Below are 15,955 nucleotides of genomic sequence, written 5' to 3' on the forward strand. Positions count from 1 at the left end.
CTACCCTTATAAAACCCTATAACAACCTAAAAAACCTTCGCTCTTCCAATAAACTACTGATTCAAACTCATCGATCAAAAAACACAGCAGGTGACTCTTTATTTTCAAACTCAGTTGGCAAAATTTGGAATCAACTTCCACCAGATCTAACAGCCCAAACTTCCCTAACACTTTTTAAAACTAAACTGAAACACTTTCTAACCAACCACTGGCTATGCTCCTGCAATAACCCCAGCTAATCTTAACCCCCTCCCATCACCAGTATCCTTTCATCTTCCTCATCTCCATTTTCTTTTTTATCTATTCACTCCTACTTAGAAATTACTCTCTTATCTTTAAACTATACTTGTCTCTAAACTCTTTAGCTAACTCTTAAACTATTTAACTTCTCTGTCTCTCACTATGCTGATCAGTACTCCAGTAATATCTGTATCTCCCTCTCACCTTTTTCTCTACATCCTCTTATTGTGGTTTAAATGCCTTGTGTATTTGTACGGTAAATGCCTTATGTATTTTGTATTTACTTTTGTTATCATGTAGTAGATAGCGGAGCTTTTCTCCTCGGGCCTCCACTGAAAATGGACATGTATCCAGTTGGACTAGCCCGGTTAACAAATGTAAAATAAATAAATAAATAAAATAAATAAAATAATGGTACTGATACAATGAAATTATCTAAAAAATATCAGTGCTCTCTCTCTCTCTCTCTATATATATATATATATGTATATATATATATCAGAATGCTGCTGCAGTGTCATGTATTGTAATAGCAGCTGTATCTTGACAGACAGCTGCTCTGTGTCATTAGTAGTCCTCATCTAATACAGAGCTGTGGTACAGCAGCTGCATTTATTTTCATATTTTCAGTCAAAACGTGCAATTTACCTCTTTCTTCAAAACATATTTTGAGTAGACATTGGCACTTTTTAGAATGAGAACACATGGTTTCTTGTAATACCAAAAGGAGATTTTGAATTTATGTTAAATCATTTCCCAATCTGCCCATAAATGTTACTACTTTAAATTATTTTATGTCGCATAATAAAAATAATAATTGAATAATGTGGAACATACAAACTGAAACTCCTGAAAACAAACATATTTATAATTAGGGCTGAGCTTGGCAGATATGACAGTGTATATACACAGTCAAATCCCTTGCTGCTTATATTTTGTAACAAGGGTCTTAAACCAAGCTTTCAGATGCATAAAGTCTTTTTTATTTTTTTTGAATACTTTAAACTTTTCTGTTTTATTTAATTTTTATCAGCAGTTTCTCACTGGCATTCAAATCCATTGTTTCTTTCCAGTTCACTTCTGGTGTCTAACAGCTAAGAAAAAATGTGTATACAGTTTTAGCTTAATGTCTAGTGTTACCTTTCATACTTGACTTATTATTTTGCCATACAGGGTGTCATTTTCCTAGCCTCTCAGCAAAGTGAACATTGTGTTTTGATGATGGTCACTGTTGATCTGACATCCCAACCCCATATACAGATGGGAAAAAGATGGTTATGGATTAAACGATGGATGGATAATTGTCATTCTCCTTGTTCTGTTAAGTTGTATTATGTCAGCTAATTATCTTTTTTATGCTATTGGCCTGTGTTATGGTCATGGCTGAAAAAGGTCATGGATTAATTATCTTGCCTGTTGTCAATTAATAAATAAATGCCTACATACATATTTACATACATAAACTATACTAATAAATAATTCTTCACCAGGTTGGTCCTATTTCAGGCAAGAAGGCTTCTTGTCTATCCAGGTGTATACTGGCCCAGTGCTAAGAAACAGAGTAAGTATCAAGCTGGCTCCATCATGCTGTAGCTGTCTAACATTTTGATCAATGCCCTAACTGTCCCTGTTTGCCAAGACAAAGCTCAAGGGGTGGAAATGCAATGAACGTGGAATTGGGACATCACTCACTTACAAAAGCAATCTAGCCTCTTAAGTATCTGGAGTTATTCTCCCCCATTTTAAAGAAATGACTCCTATTAGCTCTCAGATCTCCACCAAAGATGAAGCAAGGGTAACTGTGCTTGCAAAACACACCCTTCATGCACCCACCCCACAGGCAGAGATAAGCAGCCATTCCACCAGCACTCTGACCTAGACCCGTTAGTTTTTAGATAGAGCTTCATCAGGCTTTGAAAAAGCGACAGATTTAATGCATAAAGTTGAACGTCTTCATTCTTAGTGTCATGTTAGCCCAGTTTATTCATCCTTTTTACCCTCAGACCAATGCTATTTGAAAATAATCACTAGCTAGTTTGAATGCAGATGTAGTACTTCCACTTATACCTATAACCATACCTCTCAACCTCTTAATGCAAGAAATCTGGACAAAGCCTGGCATAATGGAGGGACAAAGGCCTGAAAATAGGAACACATTTTAATTATTGCTCTTATAAACTTAGAAATTTGCTAGAATAACAAGATTTGTGTTAGCATGCATTTGCTGAAGGATATGAAGTCTGAAACTGAAATGCATGTCATTATTTAGTGACTTTAATCCTTAGATCATCCCAGTGATTTGTCAAAAAACACATTTTTTATGAGGAACAGATCAAAAACATGAGGCAAAAATCTGGACATTCTGCAAAAATCTTTACAGTTGAGAGGTATGTGATAACCAATGATTACTTTTTAGCAGTACAGTTAGCATTATCTAGTGAAACTATCCTTCACAGCACATGCAGATGTTTAAAATTTGTACATGCTGGAAAACATTCTCGTCTCCATCTTAATATTTGACTGACTTCTTAAATGATACACACACATTCTTATTTTGACCAAATATCCTTAACAATTCCACAGTGACATATGTTTCTTTCCTATTTTTGAGAACATTTTGTCTAGTATGAAAGCAATGTCAGTAAATGGGATTAAATTATCTGCAAAAATGTATAACTAATAGTCAAGTCTGTTTAATATTTCTTTTTTATTCTCAGATCTTTTCTCATACTACTTTGCTAAATCATACAATATTTTTCCACCCACCATCTACATGTATTTTCATATACTTCTTAAAACCTGTATTAGTCAAATATAGTAAGTAATTGTGTTATATATGAAATAAAATGTCTAATGTAAGAAAACTCAAAATAATTGAAATTATTGATTCAAATTTAAAAATATCAAGTAATCAGTAGATACAGTTTGCTGCGTTTTAAAAGATGGGAGATGTGTTTTGTTTCTGCTGTCAGTTCAACAGCTCTTTCAAGATTTTTCAGTAGCATGCATGTATTATAATTGCAAGCCACTAGGACCTTTGGGCTGGGTCCTCCCTTGGGGAACATGAGACTAAGAACACCTGACAAAACTGTTTGCTTAAGGCTGTACTTACCTTTCTTCTAAAAGCAGGAGCTATGTACTTGGCTACACTGACTAGTGTTGTTGAACTCTGAGACATTTGGAATGCAGTTCTAGTTACTCTGTTTCCTCATTTCTGTCAAACACATCAAACATTAACCAACAACTTTACAGTTGGCTGACAACTGCATTCACAAATCACAGAGAAGATATATATACTCTACAGCACATGACAGAAACATGGTGAGTCTCTTCTCCCTTATTTTATTATGATTTATACTCGGAGTGAATTTACATGGCTGTAGTTCCAAAAGTAATTATTGCTTTGCCATTGTTACGATGAATCTATCTGATAACTTGTTTATGCTTTCTGGTATGAACATAGCGCTTCAGTCTATAATATGCAAGCTCTAAATCCAGGAAGTAAACATTATTCATATGATATAAATTACTGCAAAAATATTTTGTTTGTGTGTGTGTGTTTGCAGAATGTTTTTAAAATCTCCTTACTTGCTAAACATATGTACACTGTTAACTGGCGCTTATTGCCAGCAGCTTTAATTAGCCTGAGATGTTTTCATTGTTGTCAAGGCCTGTAATCTGACACAGCAGGAGACTTGGTTACGTACAACTTCCTGTATCATGCTGTGACAGTTTTTATGTATGTATGCGTGCATATCTGTGTATTTATTTATTTATTACATCAACAGTTTTGCCAAAAGATATTATGCTGACCAGTATAGATCATCATATATTAAATGCCGGATGTAGTCATTTTCATCATAGTTATTTATTATAGAATTATAGAGGTACTATTCACTTAAATGCAATATTTTCCATGTTGAGTTCATTTTTCTTTCCTTCTAGCTGTTGTGAGTGATATTGCATAGATTATGATGTAAGACTGTGATATCTGAATTATTTTCACTGCAACAGAATGTCACATCTCCTCATGTTTTATTGTATCCTATGTGTTCCATTGTCAAATTATATATATATTTATATATTTATATGCTTTTTAATTTCATCCATACTACTGCTCTATTTGATGTTATTTTAACTCTCTGGAGCTTTTCTTTGCAGGCTCCACTGAATATGGATATTTATTATCCAGTCACACTTCCCCTATAAACAAATATCAATAAATAAATAAAGAATTATGATTTCATAAAGGGACAAGGCTTTAAATAAAAAAAAACGAAACTTCTTACAAATCTCAAATGAATAATATGACAATACCACAATGACTGAAACTCAAATCACTGACACAATGAATGTCACACAAATGAGTAACTGACAGCAGAAATATGACATAAAAACTTGAAAACAGATTTTTTTTTTGCACAGGGGACAAGCCCCCTGTACCTCTGATGTGGAGGCTCACACACACACACACACACACACACACACACACACACACACACACACACACACACACACATCTTACCTACATTTATGTATATGTGTGTGTGTATATGGGTTCGCTTCTGAATTTTGAAATCCCAAAACCTCGAGCCTCTAAATCCCGAAATTCAGAAGTTCGAAGTTTTGGTATCTCGAAATGTATTTCTGGGGATCGCCATATAGTGCGGAATGGGAACTTTACCGTTGTCTGCACTATAGTGTGATCTCGGAGTTGGTATATTTAGGTTGCAGGGGAGTGCAGGGGAGCAAAGACCCCTTGCTTAAACATGATGTGTTAGGTCTTCTTTTTGTAGGTGTTTTTTTATTTTCAATTTCGATATTCCAAAACTTTGAACTTCTGAATGTCGGGATTTAGAGGTTCGAGGTTTTGGGATTTCAAAATCTCTGGGGATCACCATATAGTGCAGAATGGGAACTTTACCATTCTCTGCACTATAGTGTGATCTCAGAGTTGGTATATTTAGGTTGCAGGGGGGTGCAGGGGAGCAAAGACCCCTTGCTTAAACATGATGTGTTAGGTTTTCTTTTTGTAGGTGTTTTTTTATTTTCAATTTCGATATTCCAAAACTTTGAACTTCTGAATGTTGGGATTTAGAGGTTCAAGGTTTTGGGATTTCAAAATCTCTGGGGATCGCCATATAGTGCAGAATGGGAATTTTACCATTCTCTGCACTATAGTGTGATTTCAGAGTTGGTATATTTAGGTTGCAGGGGGGTGCAGGGGAGCAAAGACCCCTTGCTTAAACATGATGTGTTAGGTTTTCTTTTTGTAGGTGTTTTTTTATTTTCAATTTCGATATTCCAAAACTTTGAACTTCTGAATGTCGGGATTTAGAGGTTCGAGGTTTTGGGATTTCAAAATCTCTGGGGATCGCCATATAGTGCAGAATGGGAACTTTACCATTCTCTGCACTATAGTGTGATCTCAGAGTTGGTATATTTAGGTTGCAGGGGGGTGCAGGGGAGCAAAGACCCCTTGCTTAAACATGATGTGTTAGGTTTTCTTTTTGTAGGTGTTTTTTTTTTTTTTTTCAATTTCGATATTCCAAAACTTTGAACTTCTGAATGTCGGGATTTAGAGGTTCGAGGATTTTGGATTTTAAAATTTAGAAGTTAATCTATATATATATATATATATATATATATATATATATATATATATATATATATATCACGACAGCTATGGTCATACAAATGTAATCAGTATTAAATAATAGGAAGAGCAGTACAGGGAATACTGAGTGGTTTTGTTTAAGCCACTTCACAAAATGGGAAAATGCTATAGGCGGAATTGCAGAGGTGTAAAGTATTATTCATGAAGCAGAAGTTAAGAATGTGAAAAAAATCCATGGAGTATGCTGAGCAGGTTGGTTATACTTTACTTATAAGAAGTTAAGTGTTGGCAGTTTTTATTTCAAAAAGAAATGCAGAAGGGTTTTATCATGGCATTTTACTTTTTTCTTCTAAGCTGAACTGAACTTCTGGAAATGATTTATGCTTAAACATTTAGAGCAGTTACTTAAAAAAAAACGTTGTATATTCTCTGTAACATGGTATTTTCCAAATGGTATAGATGATGAATATCATTTTTCAATTCTGTATTTCAAAGTTATGTAAAAAGCATAGGTGGAATGTCATATTTTTTTATATGTTTGTTTTTAATGAAGTCAAATAACACGAGGAAAACCTGCACTAAAAATGGAGATTTAAGTGAATAACATTTAAATCTGTAAGTTTTGCTTTGTGTTTATACTTAGAATGCAGTTGTTTTATAATTAGTGTCATACTTTATTCTTTATAAAGTCTTGACCAGTCGTGTTTCATACTATATATTTGTTAGTTATTATGTAGTCATTAAGATTAGAATGTAAATCTGTGTGTGTTTTTTTTTTTTTGTTATACTTCATCTTTTGTAATGTTTATAACAACTGGACCTTTACTCCTCAGGTCTCCACTGAAAAAGGGGATCTACCCAATTGGACTAGCCTGGTCTGCAAATGTCAAATAAATAAATAAATTACTGCTTGCATGTGAAAGTATGATAAATGTGACCAAGTCCTCATGTCCATGTGTTACCAGGGCATGCCTTGCTTATTCAATAACATGGGAAATAACTAAACCCATATTGTGGAACTACCACATCAACAATCTCTCGAGTAGAAAGAAAAAGCTCCGGGCACTCATTAAAAGATGTCCACTTCATCATTATACAAGGGAGTTAAAACTGGTAAGGAAGAATCCAGTAAGGAAATGTAAAGGCAACTATGAACTTAGGACTGCAGTTAATTCAAAAAATAATAATAAGGCCTTCTTCAACTATATTATGAAGATTAGAAGAAACCTACAATTCTGTATTGAGCTTATCTCAAATGGTACCTCCTTCTCTAATCCCAAGGACTTTGCTAATATTCTTGTGAAGAAATTATCTTCCATCTTTACTATATCCATCCTCCTCTCTCCCATTCTTTCCCTCTCACACTCCCCCTCCTGAGATCAATTTGGATCTAGTCCTTTTGATCCTTTTTAAACTTAAAAACACTAGTTCCATGAGTCCTGACAGTATCTCTGGATGCTTGCTAAGAAGTGTAAAGTCCCACTTAGCAAGACTCCTCTATCAGCTCTTCAAAGCGAGTCTCTCTACTAGTTATCTCCACAAAGAGGGGAGAATGGTACTTGTGGTGCCCTTGCATAAAGTACAGGTCCATTAGTCTTATTAGTATTACTTGCAAGGCTTTGGAATGCATTATAGCTGAGGAAATAAGCACTGATATGTGTGACCGGAGCTCCCTAAATACATATCTGTTCCACTTTGTAAAAGGCAGATTGTGTCTACACAACATGGTTGAGGATATGGATAAGGGGCATGCAGTCCACACTGCTTATTTAGATCTTGACAAGGTCTATGACACTACCCCTCCTGCTGGGATTATTGACAAACTCTCCCAACTTAACATTACCCAATAAATAGTTCACTGGATTGGTAACTGGCTGTCAGGTAGAACCCATACTGTTAAGGTTGGGGGTATTTGCTCTAGACAAAGGTAAATACCCACAATGCCCTGTTATTGATCCCTTCCACTTTAGTATACATTTCTGTGACACAAAAGCCAATATCAATGGGCTTTGGTAACCAAGTTTAATGATGACTGAAAACTGGAAATGTTTATTAAATCGTATTCTGATACTCAAATTCTCCAGCAAGGGCTGAAGCAAACAAATGCCTGATGTATTAATCATGGACTACCCCCAGCATCAAAAAATGCATTAACTTTCCTTTGGTAAATCTAGCATCACTGCTGCTTACCCACAGATAATGTTCTGCTTAAATTTGACACGGTCATCTGGGACTTGTGTACATATGTTGACAACAGACACTTCTTTGACCACCATGTCCTTGTGGTGATTAGAAAATCCTTCAACTTTTCACAGGTTATCCTTCATGGGATCTCCTCAAGGTCCAAAGAAGTTATAATCCCTCTTTTATTTATCTGTTATTAGACCTGCCATTGAATATAATATATCCTTTGGCATGTACCTCACCAAGCACCTAATCCAGCTTGAGAGACCTCAATGTTTAGTCACCAAAATGATCTCAGGTCTCAGCACCCTTGCTTACTCTAATAAACTAGAAGCTCTGTCATAATACCCAATATCATACAGACTCCAGAAGGGTGAAGCCAGCTTAGCATTCCATGAATGCCCAGCACTCTTTGAACTCCACCACCTAAGCAGAACAAAAGGTAAAGAAAACACCCATTCTAATGATTTAAAACTACACTATCATTTTAACAAGACCAGCTGGCATAACATACACCTAACCCAACATATACCCCATTTCTGGAATAGGCTGCCCTTGGCTGTCAAGCAAATTATTGCCCTGGCAACATTTAAAACTAGTGTAGATGATTGGATGGGTAATTGCAAATTTTCACCAGGATTATGTGGAGCGAGTCTACTTAATGGGGGTCACTGTTAGTTTCTCACCAATAATGGGTGATGTGGCTGAGATTTTCTCATTTGGCTATAAGCTTAGTAAAAACCTATGAACCTATCAACCTAAAAAGATAGGGTCACAGTTTTAGCAGCGCATGGAGTACAGAATGTCTGCTAAGTTAATTAGAATTTTTTTTCTTCCTGTTTTACCAGTGGCCTAGGTGAACAAAGCCCTGACTACATCCTAGGCAAAAGTGGCTTAGGTATCTAATGACAGGACAAGGGCATGCCTATCCTGGGAGGGGAGATTCTGAGTGGATGGGAGGTGGATCTAATGCAGTCCTGAAGGATGGGCATATATAGACTAACAGATTGAGAGAGCAGGCATGCTTCCTCAAGGCCTTGGGTGAAGATTCCTCCTTGGCCATTCCTCATTGTCCTCCCAGCCTATGATAATGTCATCATGTAGAGTGAGGGGTTAGGGTTGCAACATAACCAGAAGAACTTCCTCTGCCTGCTGCAGATGGCAGCTCCTTAGATCCCCCCTAATGTCGGGCCTCAATAACCACCAGTAAAGGGATGGTATTGACAGATCCAGCTTGGGGCTTGAAGTTGAAAATTTTGGGTTTCTCCATAAGTGTGTTAAAAGCACACAACTTGCAGACAATGGTAAGCTCATGGAGGGCCACAATGTGGATAGGTGAAGAATCAGAAGTTTGACAGACTGTTACTCTGAGGTCCTTTGGGAAGGGCTATGAGAATAGCTTCTTTCTTGAACTACAGGATCCTCATTTCAGTTAGGCTGCAATTGATGAAAATAGATGTAGCAAGATCTATGTTCTTAGACAGCAACAAATGAAGAGTTTAGGACCTTCAGATGAGGCAAAGGCTGTTTAATTACAGATTTGCCTACAAGCTGCAAAGGTGGCAAACATAGTGCAGCAAGGTAGGTGTTACTGTCATAAGGTATTGCATTGTACTTGGAGACACATCACTGGTAAAGTCATTCATGCCTTCTTGAGCAGCTTCAAAGGCAGAAGATCTTGATATACTGTTCTTACCAGTCTTCTTCTTCTTTTGGCTGCTCCCGTCAGGGGTCACCACAACAGATCAACTGTTTCCATTTCTTCCTGTTCTCTGCATCTTGCTCTGCCACACTAACCACCTGCATGTCCTCTCTCACCACATCCATAAACCTTATCTTCCTCTTTTCCGGTTACCTGGTAGCTTCATCCTTTTCCCAATGTACTCTGCATCCCTCCTCAGCACATGTCCAAACCAACGTAATCTTGCCTCTCTGGCTTTGTCTCCAAACCTTCCAACCTGGGCTGACCCTCTAATATACTTATTCCTAATCCTGTCCATCCTTGTCACACCCAGTGCAAATCTTAACATCTTCAACTCTGCCACGTCAAGCTCTGACTCCTGCCTTTTTGTCAATGCCACTGTCTCCAACCCATATAACATAGCTGGTCTCACTACCCTCTTTTACGTCTTCCCTTTCACTCTTACTGGTACACGTCTGTCACAAATCATACCTGACACTCTTCTCCACCCACTCCATCCTGCCTGCACTCTCTTCTTCACCCCTCTTCCACACTCACCATTACTCTGAACTGTTGATCCAAAGTAGTTAAACTCATCCACCTTTGCCAACTCTACTCCCTGCATACTCACCATTTCTCTATCCTCCCTCTCATTCACACACATATATTCTGTCTTAGTTCTGCTGACCTTCATTCCTCTTCTCTCTAGAGCATATATCCATCTCTCCAGGGTCTCCTCCACCTGTTCCCTACTCTCGCTACAGATCACAATGTCATCTGCAAACATCATAGTCCACGGGGACTCCTGTCTGATCTCGTCTGTCAACCTGTCCATCACCATTACAAATAAGAAAGGGCTCAGAGCTGAACCTTGATGTAATCCCACCTCCACCTTAAATGCATCCATCACTCCCACCGCAGACTTCACCTCTGTCACACTACCCCCGTACATATCCTGTACCACTCTTACATACTTCTCTGACACTCCCAACTTCCTCATACAATACCACAACTCCTCTCTAGGCACCCTGTCATATGCTTTCTCTAAATCCACAAAGACACAATGCAGCTCCTTCTGACATTCTCTGTACTTCTCCATCAACACTCTCAAAACAAACATCGCATCTGTAGTGCTCTTTCCTGGCATTAAACCATACTGCTGATCACTAATCATCACCTCCCTTCTTAGCCTAGCTTCCACTACTCTTTCCCATAACTTCATTCTGTGACTGATCAGTTTAATCCCTCTGTAGTTACTACAGCTCTGCACATCACCCTTATTCTTAAAAATCGGTACCAAAACAGTTTTTCTCCATTCCTCAGGCATCCTCTCACTTTCCAAGATTTCATTAAACAATCTAGTTAAAAACTCCACTGCCATTTCACCTAAACAATTCCATGCTTCCACAGGTATGTCATCTGGACCAACAGCCTTTCCATTCTTCATCCTCTTCATAGCTATCCTTACTTCCTCCTTGCTAATCCACTGCACTTCATGATTCACTATCTGCACATCATTCAACCTTCTCTCCCTCTCATTCTCTTCATTCATCAACCCCTCAAAGTACTCTTTCCATCTGCTCAACGCACTCTCCTCGCTTGTGAGTACGTTTCCCTCATTATCCTTTATTACCCTTACCTGCTGCACATCTTTACTAGCTCGGTCCCTCTGTCTAGCCAATCGGTACAGGTCCTTTTCTCCCTCCTTAGTGTCCAACCTTTCATACAACTCTTCATATGCCTTATTCTTAGCCTTCGCCACCTCTCTCTTTGCCATGCACCTCATCTCCTTATACTCCTGTCTACTTTCTTCATTTCTCTGACAATCCCACTTCTTCTTTGCCAACCTCTTTCTCTGTATACTCTCCTGTACTTCTTCATTCCACCACCAGGTTTCCTTGTCCTTCCTCTTTCCAGATGTCACACCAAGCACCTTTCTAGCCATCTCTCTTACTAGCTCTGCTGTAGTTACCCAGCTATTTGGTAACTCTTCACTGCCACCCAGTGCCTGTCTTAACTCTTCCCTGAACATCACCTCACAATTACCATTTTTCATTTTCCACCATTTGATCCTTGGTGCTGCCCTCACACTCATCCTCCTCTTCTTGATCACCAATGTCATCCTACAAACCACCATCCTATGCTGCCTAACTACACTTTCTCCTTCCACCACTTTACAGTCTCCAATCTCCTTCAAACTTCTACATAAGATATAATCCACCTGTGTACACCTTCCTCCACTCTTGTATGTCACCCTATGCTCCTCCCTCTTGTTAAAATATGTATTCAACACAGCCATGTCCATACTTTTCGCAAAATCCACTACCATCTGTCCTTCTGCATTCCTTTGCTTAACACCATACCTACCCATCACTTCCTCATCCCCTCTGTTCCCTTCACCAACATGACCATTGAAATCTGCTCTAATCACTAGTCTCTCACCCTTGGGTACAGTCATCACCACGTCATCCAACTCACTACAAAATTTTCTTTCTCATCCATCGCACACCCAACTTGTGGAGCATATGCACTAACAACATTCATTATTACACCATCAATTTCCAGCTTCATAAACATCACTCTATCTGACGCTCTTTTCACCTCCAAAACACTCTTAACATACTGTTCCTTCAGGATAATGCCTACACCATTTCTTCTCCCATCCACACCATGATAAAACAATTTGAAACCGCCTCCGATACACCTAGCCTTGCTCCCCTTCCATTTGGTCTCTTGCAAACACAATATACCAACAGTCCTTCAGTCCATCATATCAGCTAGCTCTCTCCCTATACCAGTCATACTGCCAACATTCAAAGTTCCAACTTTCACTATCACAGTCCTAGCCTTTACCTGCCTTCGGCCATGCCTTCTGCCTCTTCTCCTCCTTCGGCCAACAGTAGCCCAATTTCCGCCAGCACCCTGTTGGCCAACAGTACTGGTAGCGGTCGTTGTTAACCCGGGCCTTGACCGATCCGGTATTAATATGTGTACTTTTGTCTGCATGTATGATTTGGCAAAATTTTTATGCTGGATGCCCTTCCTGATGCAACCCTCCCCATTTATCCGGGCTTGGGACCGGCACAAACAAATGCATTGGCTTGTGCATCCCCAGTGGCTGGGTTACTGTTGTGAATCTCTTTAATGCAGGAATCAATAAATGCTCTGGCAGCAGTGTTAAGACAAGTAGGGAATAGAGGTTTAGAGCTTGCAGAAGTAATATTGACTTGATTACATGCTTTGCATGTTGTTTACCTTTATGTAGCTCATCTACTACAACTGCTGCAATATGACACTGATTAGTTTACCTAATATTTCATTGTAGGTGCATACAACAGTTACATCATATGCCATAATGTAAATACTAATCTATTAATACACTAAGATTTTTTTTTTATTAAGACACAAGAAAATTCACAGAATAACTTTTACCTGCTGACAGCCTGTGTTTTGAGATTTATCTTATTTATTTATTTTTAACATTGTCACCTCACAGCAAGAGGTTCTCTGGTTTGATTCTCGGCTGGGGTGCCTTCTATGTGGAGTTTGCATGCGGTACTCCGGTTTCCTCCTACAATCCAAAAACATGCATCTGGAGCATTTCTCCCTGGGCCTCCGCTAAAAATAGGCTCTTTCCTAGTCAGACTTTCCCGGTCAACAAAATGATATAAAATTTTACAAGTATGTGACCTGGACCAATAGGTTCTTTTTTCAGACAAGAACAGTTTAAGAAAAGAAATGTAATACCTCTCATAACAGACAAAAATACATATCACCCAAGGAAACATCTAAAGGTTTATGACTGTTGCATTCCTAAAGACATGACTGGGAGTTCTTCCATGTACAAACTTGTATTGCTAGCTGTTCAGAGCTGTGATATGTGACCTATGTAATAACATCAACATGTCTGCATTATGCTTCCTTATGAATTTGCAGTTTTGGTTGTGTGCTGAATGTGTGCATTGTGTGTAGCTCCCTTATGGTAGAAGAGAGGGAATTCCATACCATTGGTTCACAGACTGAATCGGCCTTGGGTGTGAATGCATGTGTGAATGCATGTGAAACAGTGATGTGTAATAAATAAGGAGACAATAACAAGCTTTGTTGATCTGTGTGTGTCTTTGTGCAACATGATACATGCAAAGACCTTATCTCCGCCCTACTTTATGCCTCTCCAATATATACCAACCTAAGGCAATGCGATCTAAACAAGCTAGAGACCTGCTACAACAAAATCGCCAAATTCGCCACAGGGGCATCCTACCATAGTCACCACTGTCTCTCACTTGCTGAACTGGGCTGGCTTGAACTCCCTCACCTCCTTCAATGGTATCAACTCTCACTTGCCCACAAACTAGTAAACCATCCTCTAAATGTCCCATCCCTCTAGAATCTACTCCAACCCTATCGCACCACCAGACCACTAAGATCCAGCAACAAAAATCATTTGAAGATCACTAAAGCCAATAACTCTGCTGGTGAAGCACTATTCTCTTGCACCATAGCCAAATTATGGAACTCCCTCCCACCCACAATTACCTCCATACCATCATGCACCCACTTCAAAACTTTACTAAAAGCGCACCTAAAAACATGCTGGCTATGCCCTTGCAACTCCCACTCTAATATCACCCACCCCATCCAACCACTACCTTTCTTTCCACTCCACTAACTACCTTACCTAGTACTTATTATACAGCAGGAACTTCTTATTTTAACATTTGTTAAAGTCTGTTATGTACTACACAGATAAAGATTCTAGTTGTCCACTGATGTACTATGTTCTTCATCTGTAAATATGTTGTAAGTAATTGCTATGTAAATTGTTAATCGCTATGTAATCCAATGTAACTATTGTCTGTTTATTTTAACTGTGGATCTTTTCTCCCCGGGCCTCCGCTGAAAATGGACCTACGTCCAGTCGGACACTCCCGGTCAACAAATATAAATAAATAAATAAATAAATAAAAATAAAGTTCAGTATTTACATGACTGTATTATACTGATTATAATTCAAAAATGGTACAACCAAATCTCACTGAGTCTCTACTTCTAAGCCCATTAGACAAGCCACCACATAATTCAACATTCTGGTCATTGGAGACTCCATTGTGAGATACACCGATGTCCCTTTCATTAGGCCGAGTAAGGAGAAAGTCATGGTCATTTCCTTATCAAGGGCCTGGATCCACCACATTCTGCACACATTCAGATCATTGGACCACAAGTACCAGCATGGCTCATTCATAGTTCATGTGGGGGTAAATGACATTCCTACCTAGACTATATGAAGAGAGACATCATGAAACTCTCAGAATATGTGTCCCAAGCTGATATGAGCCTAGCGTTGAGCAGCATTTTACCTTCTCCTAGGATGATGCCACAATACGAACAGAAGATGACTCACTTCAACAATTGACTTAGTTTCTGGTGTCAATATTTGTCAGCATGGAAGGAGATGGTCAACAGACCAAGCTGCTTTTCCAGAGACAGTCTGTACTTCTCCCCTCTAGGTTTTTGAATATCAGCTAAATCACTGTCCTCCCCTTAGTGCCTTTTTAGGCAATGAAAAACTGAAAGTACTTCCAACATAGCAAATCAAAACCAAGAAAATCTAAATGCATTATTGCTCAATGCTAGGAGTCTAAACAAAAAACTCCACTCCTTAGAAGCTCTCCTCACCCTACAGAATGCTGATGTATATGCAGTCATGGAGACATAGTTTAGAGCCACGGAGAGCATATCAGCTGTGCAAAGCTATAATGCCTTCTACACATGTAGACCATCTACTACACAGACGGGGACCAAAGTTGGAAGTGTCTCAGTTTACATCAAAAATAAATATACCTCAAGGCTGGTCAAACAGGACAATTTACCTGAGCTTCTCCATGTTCAAATCACCACAGAGAAAATCCCATATCAGTTCCTCGCAAGCTATAGGCGCCCCTCTATGACCCAGGAAACCCATAACATTAAACTTAGTTGAAACACTCACCAACCAACCCAATACCTTATTAATGAATGACTGTATTTACCCCACTTTTAACTGGTAATCATATACAACACCAAATATACAGGCACAGAGATACCTGGATTTTTTAAACACAAACTCCCTGGACCAGATTGTCAATACACTAAACAGAGGTGCAAACACGCTGGACCTGGTTCTCAATAGTATGGGAGAGTGTTGCACACCTCTTAGTGGAATGCCTTTTCTGATAAGGTCAGACCAC

At 38.7% G+C, this 15,955-nt stretch overlaps 1 protein-coding gene across 1 annotated transcript in view; it reads left to right on the top strand.

Annotated features, from left to right (window-relative positions):
* Positions 1-3,359: 3,359 nt before the first annotated feature.
* The window catches only part of LOC122793284 (vesicle-associated membrane protein 8-like), a 188,754-nt gene continuing 176,158 nt past the window's right edge, over positions 3,360-15,955 (top strand). The window contains exon 1 of the mRNA XM_044061148.1: positions 3,360-3,561. Coding sequence (XP_043917083.1) covers positions 3,559-3,561 — 3 coding nt within the window. The 5' untranslated portion in view covers positions 3,360-3,558. The remainder of the gene's footprint in view (positions 3,562-15,955) is intronic.

The sequence above is a fragment of the Protopterus annectens genome, chromosome 2.part0 (assembly GCF_019279795.1).
Source record: "Protopterus annectens isolate FY-2018-M chromosome 2.part0, PAN1.0, whole genome shotgun sequence".
NCBI lineage: Eukaryota > Metazoa > Chordata > Ceratodontiformes > Protopteridae > Protopterus > Protopterus annectens.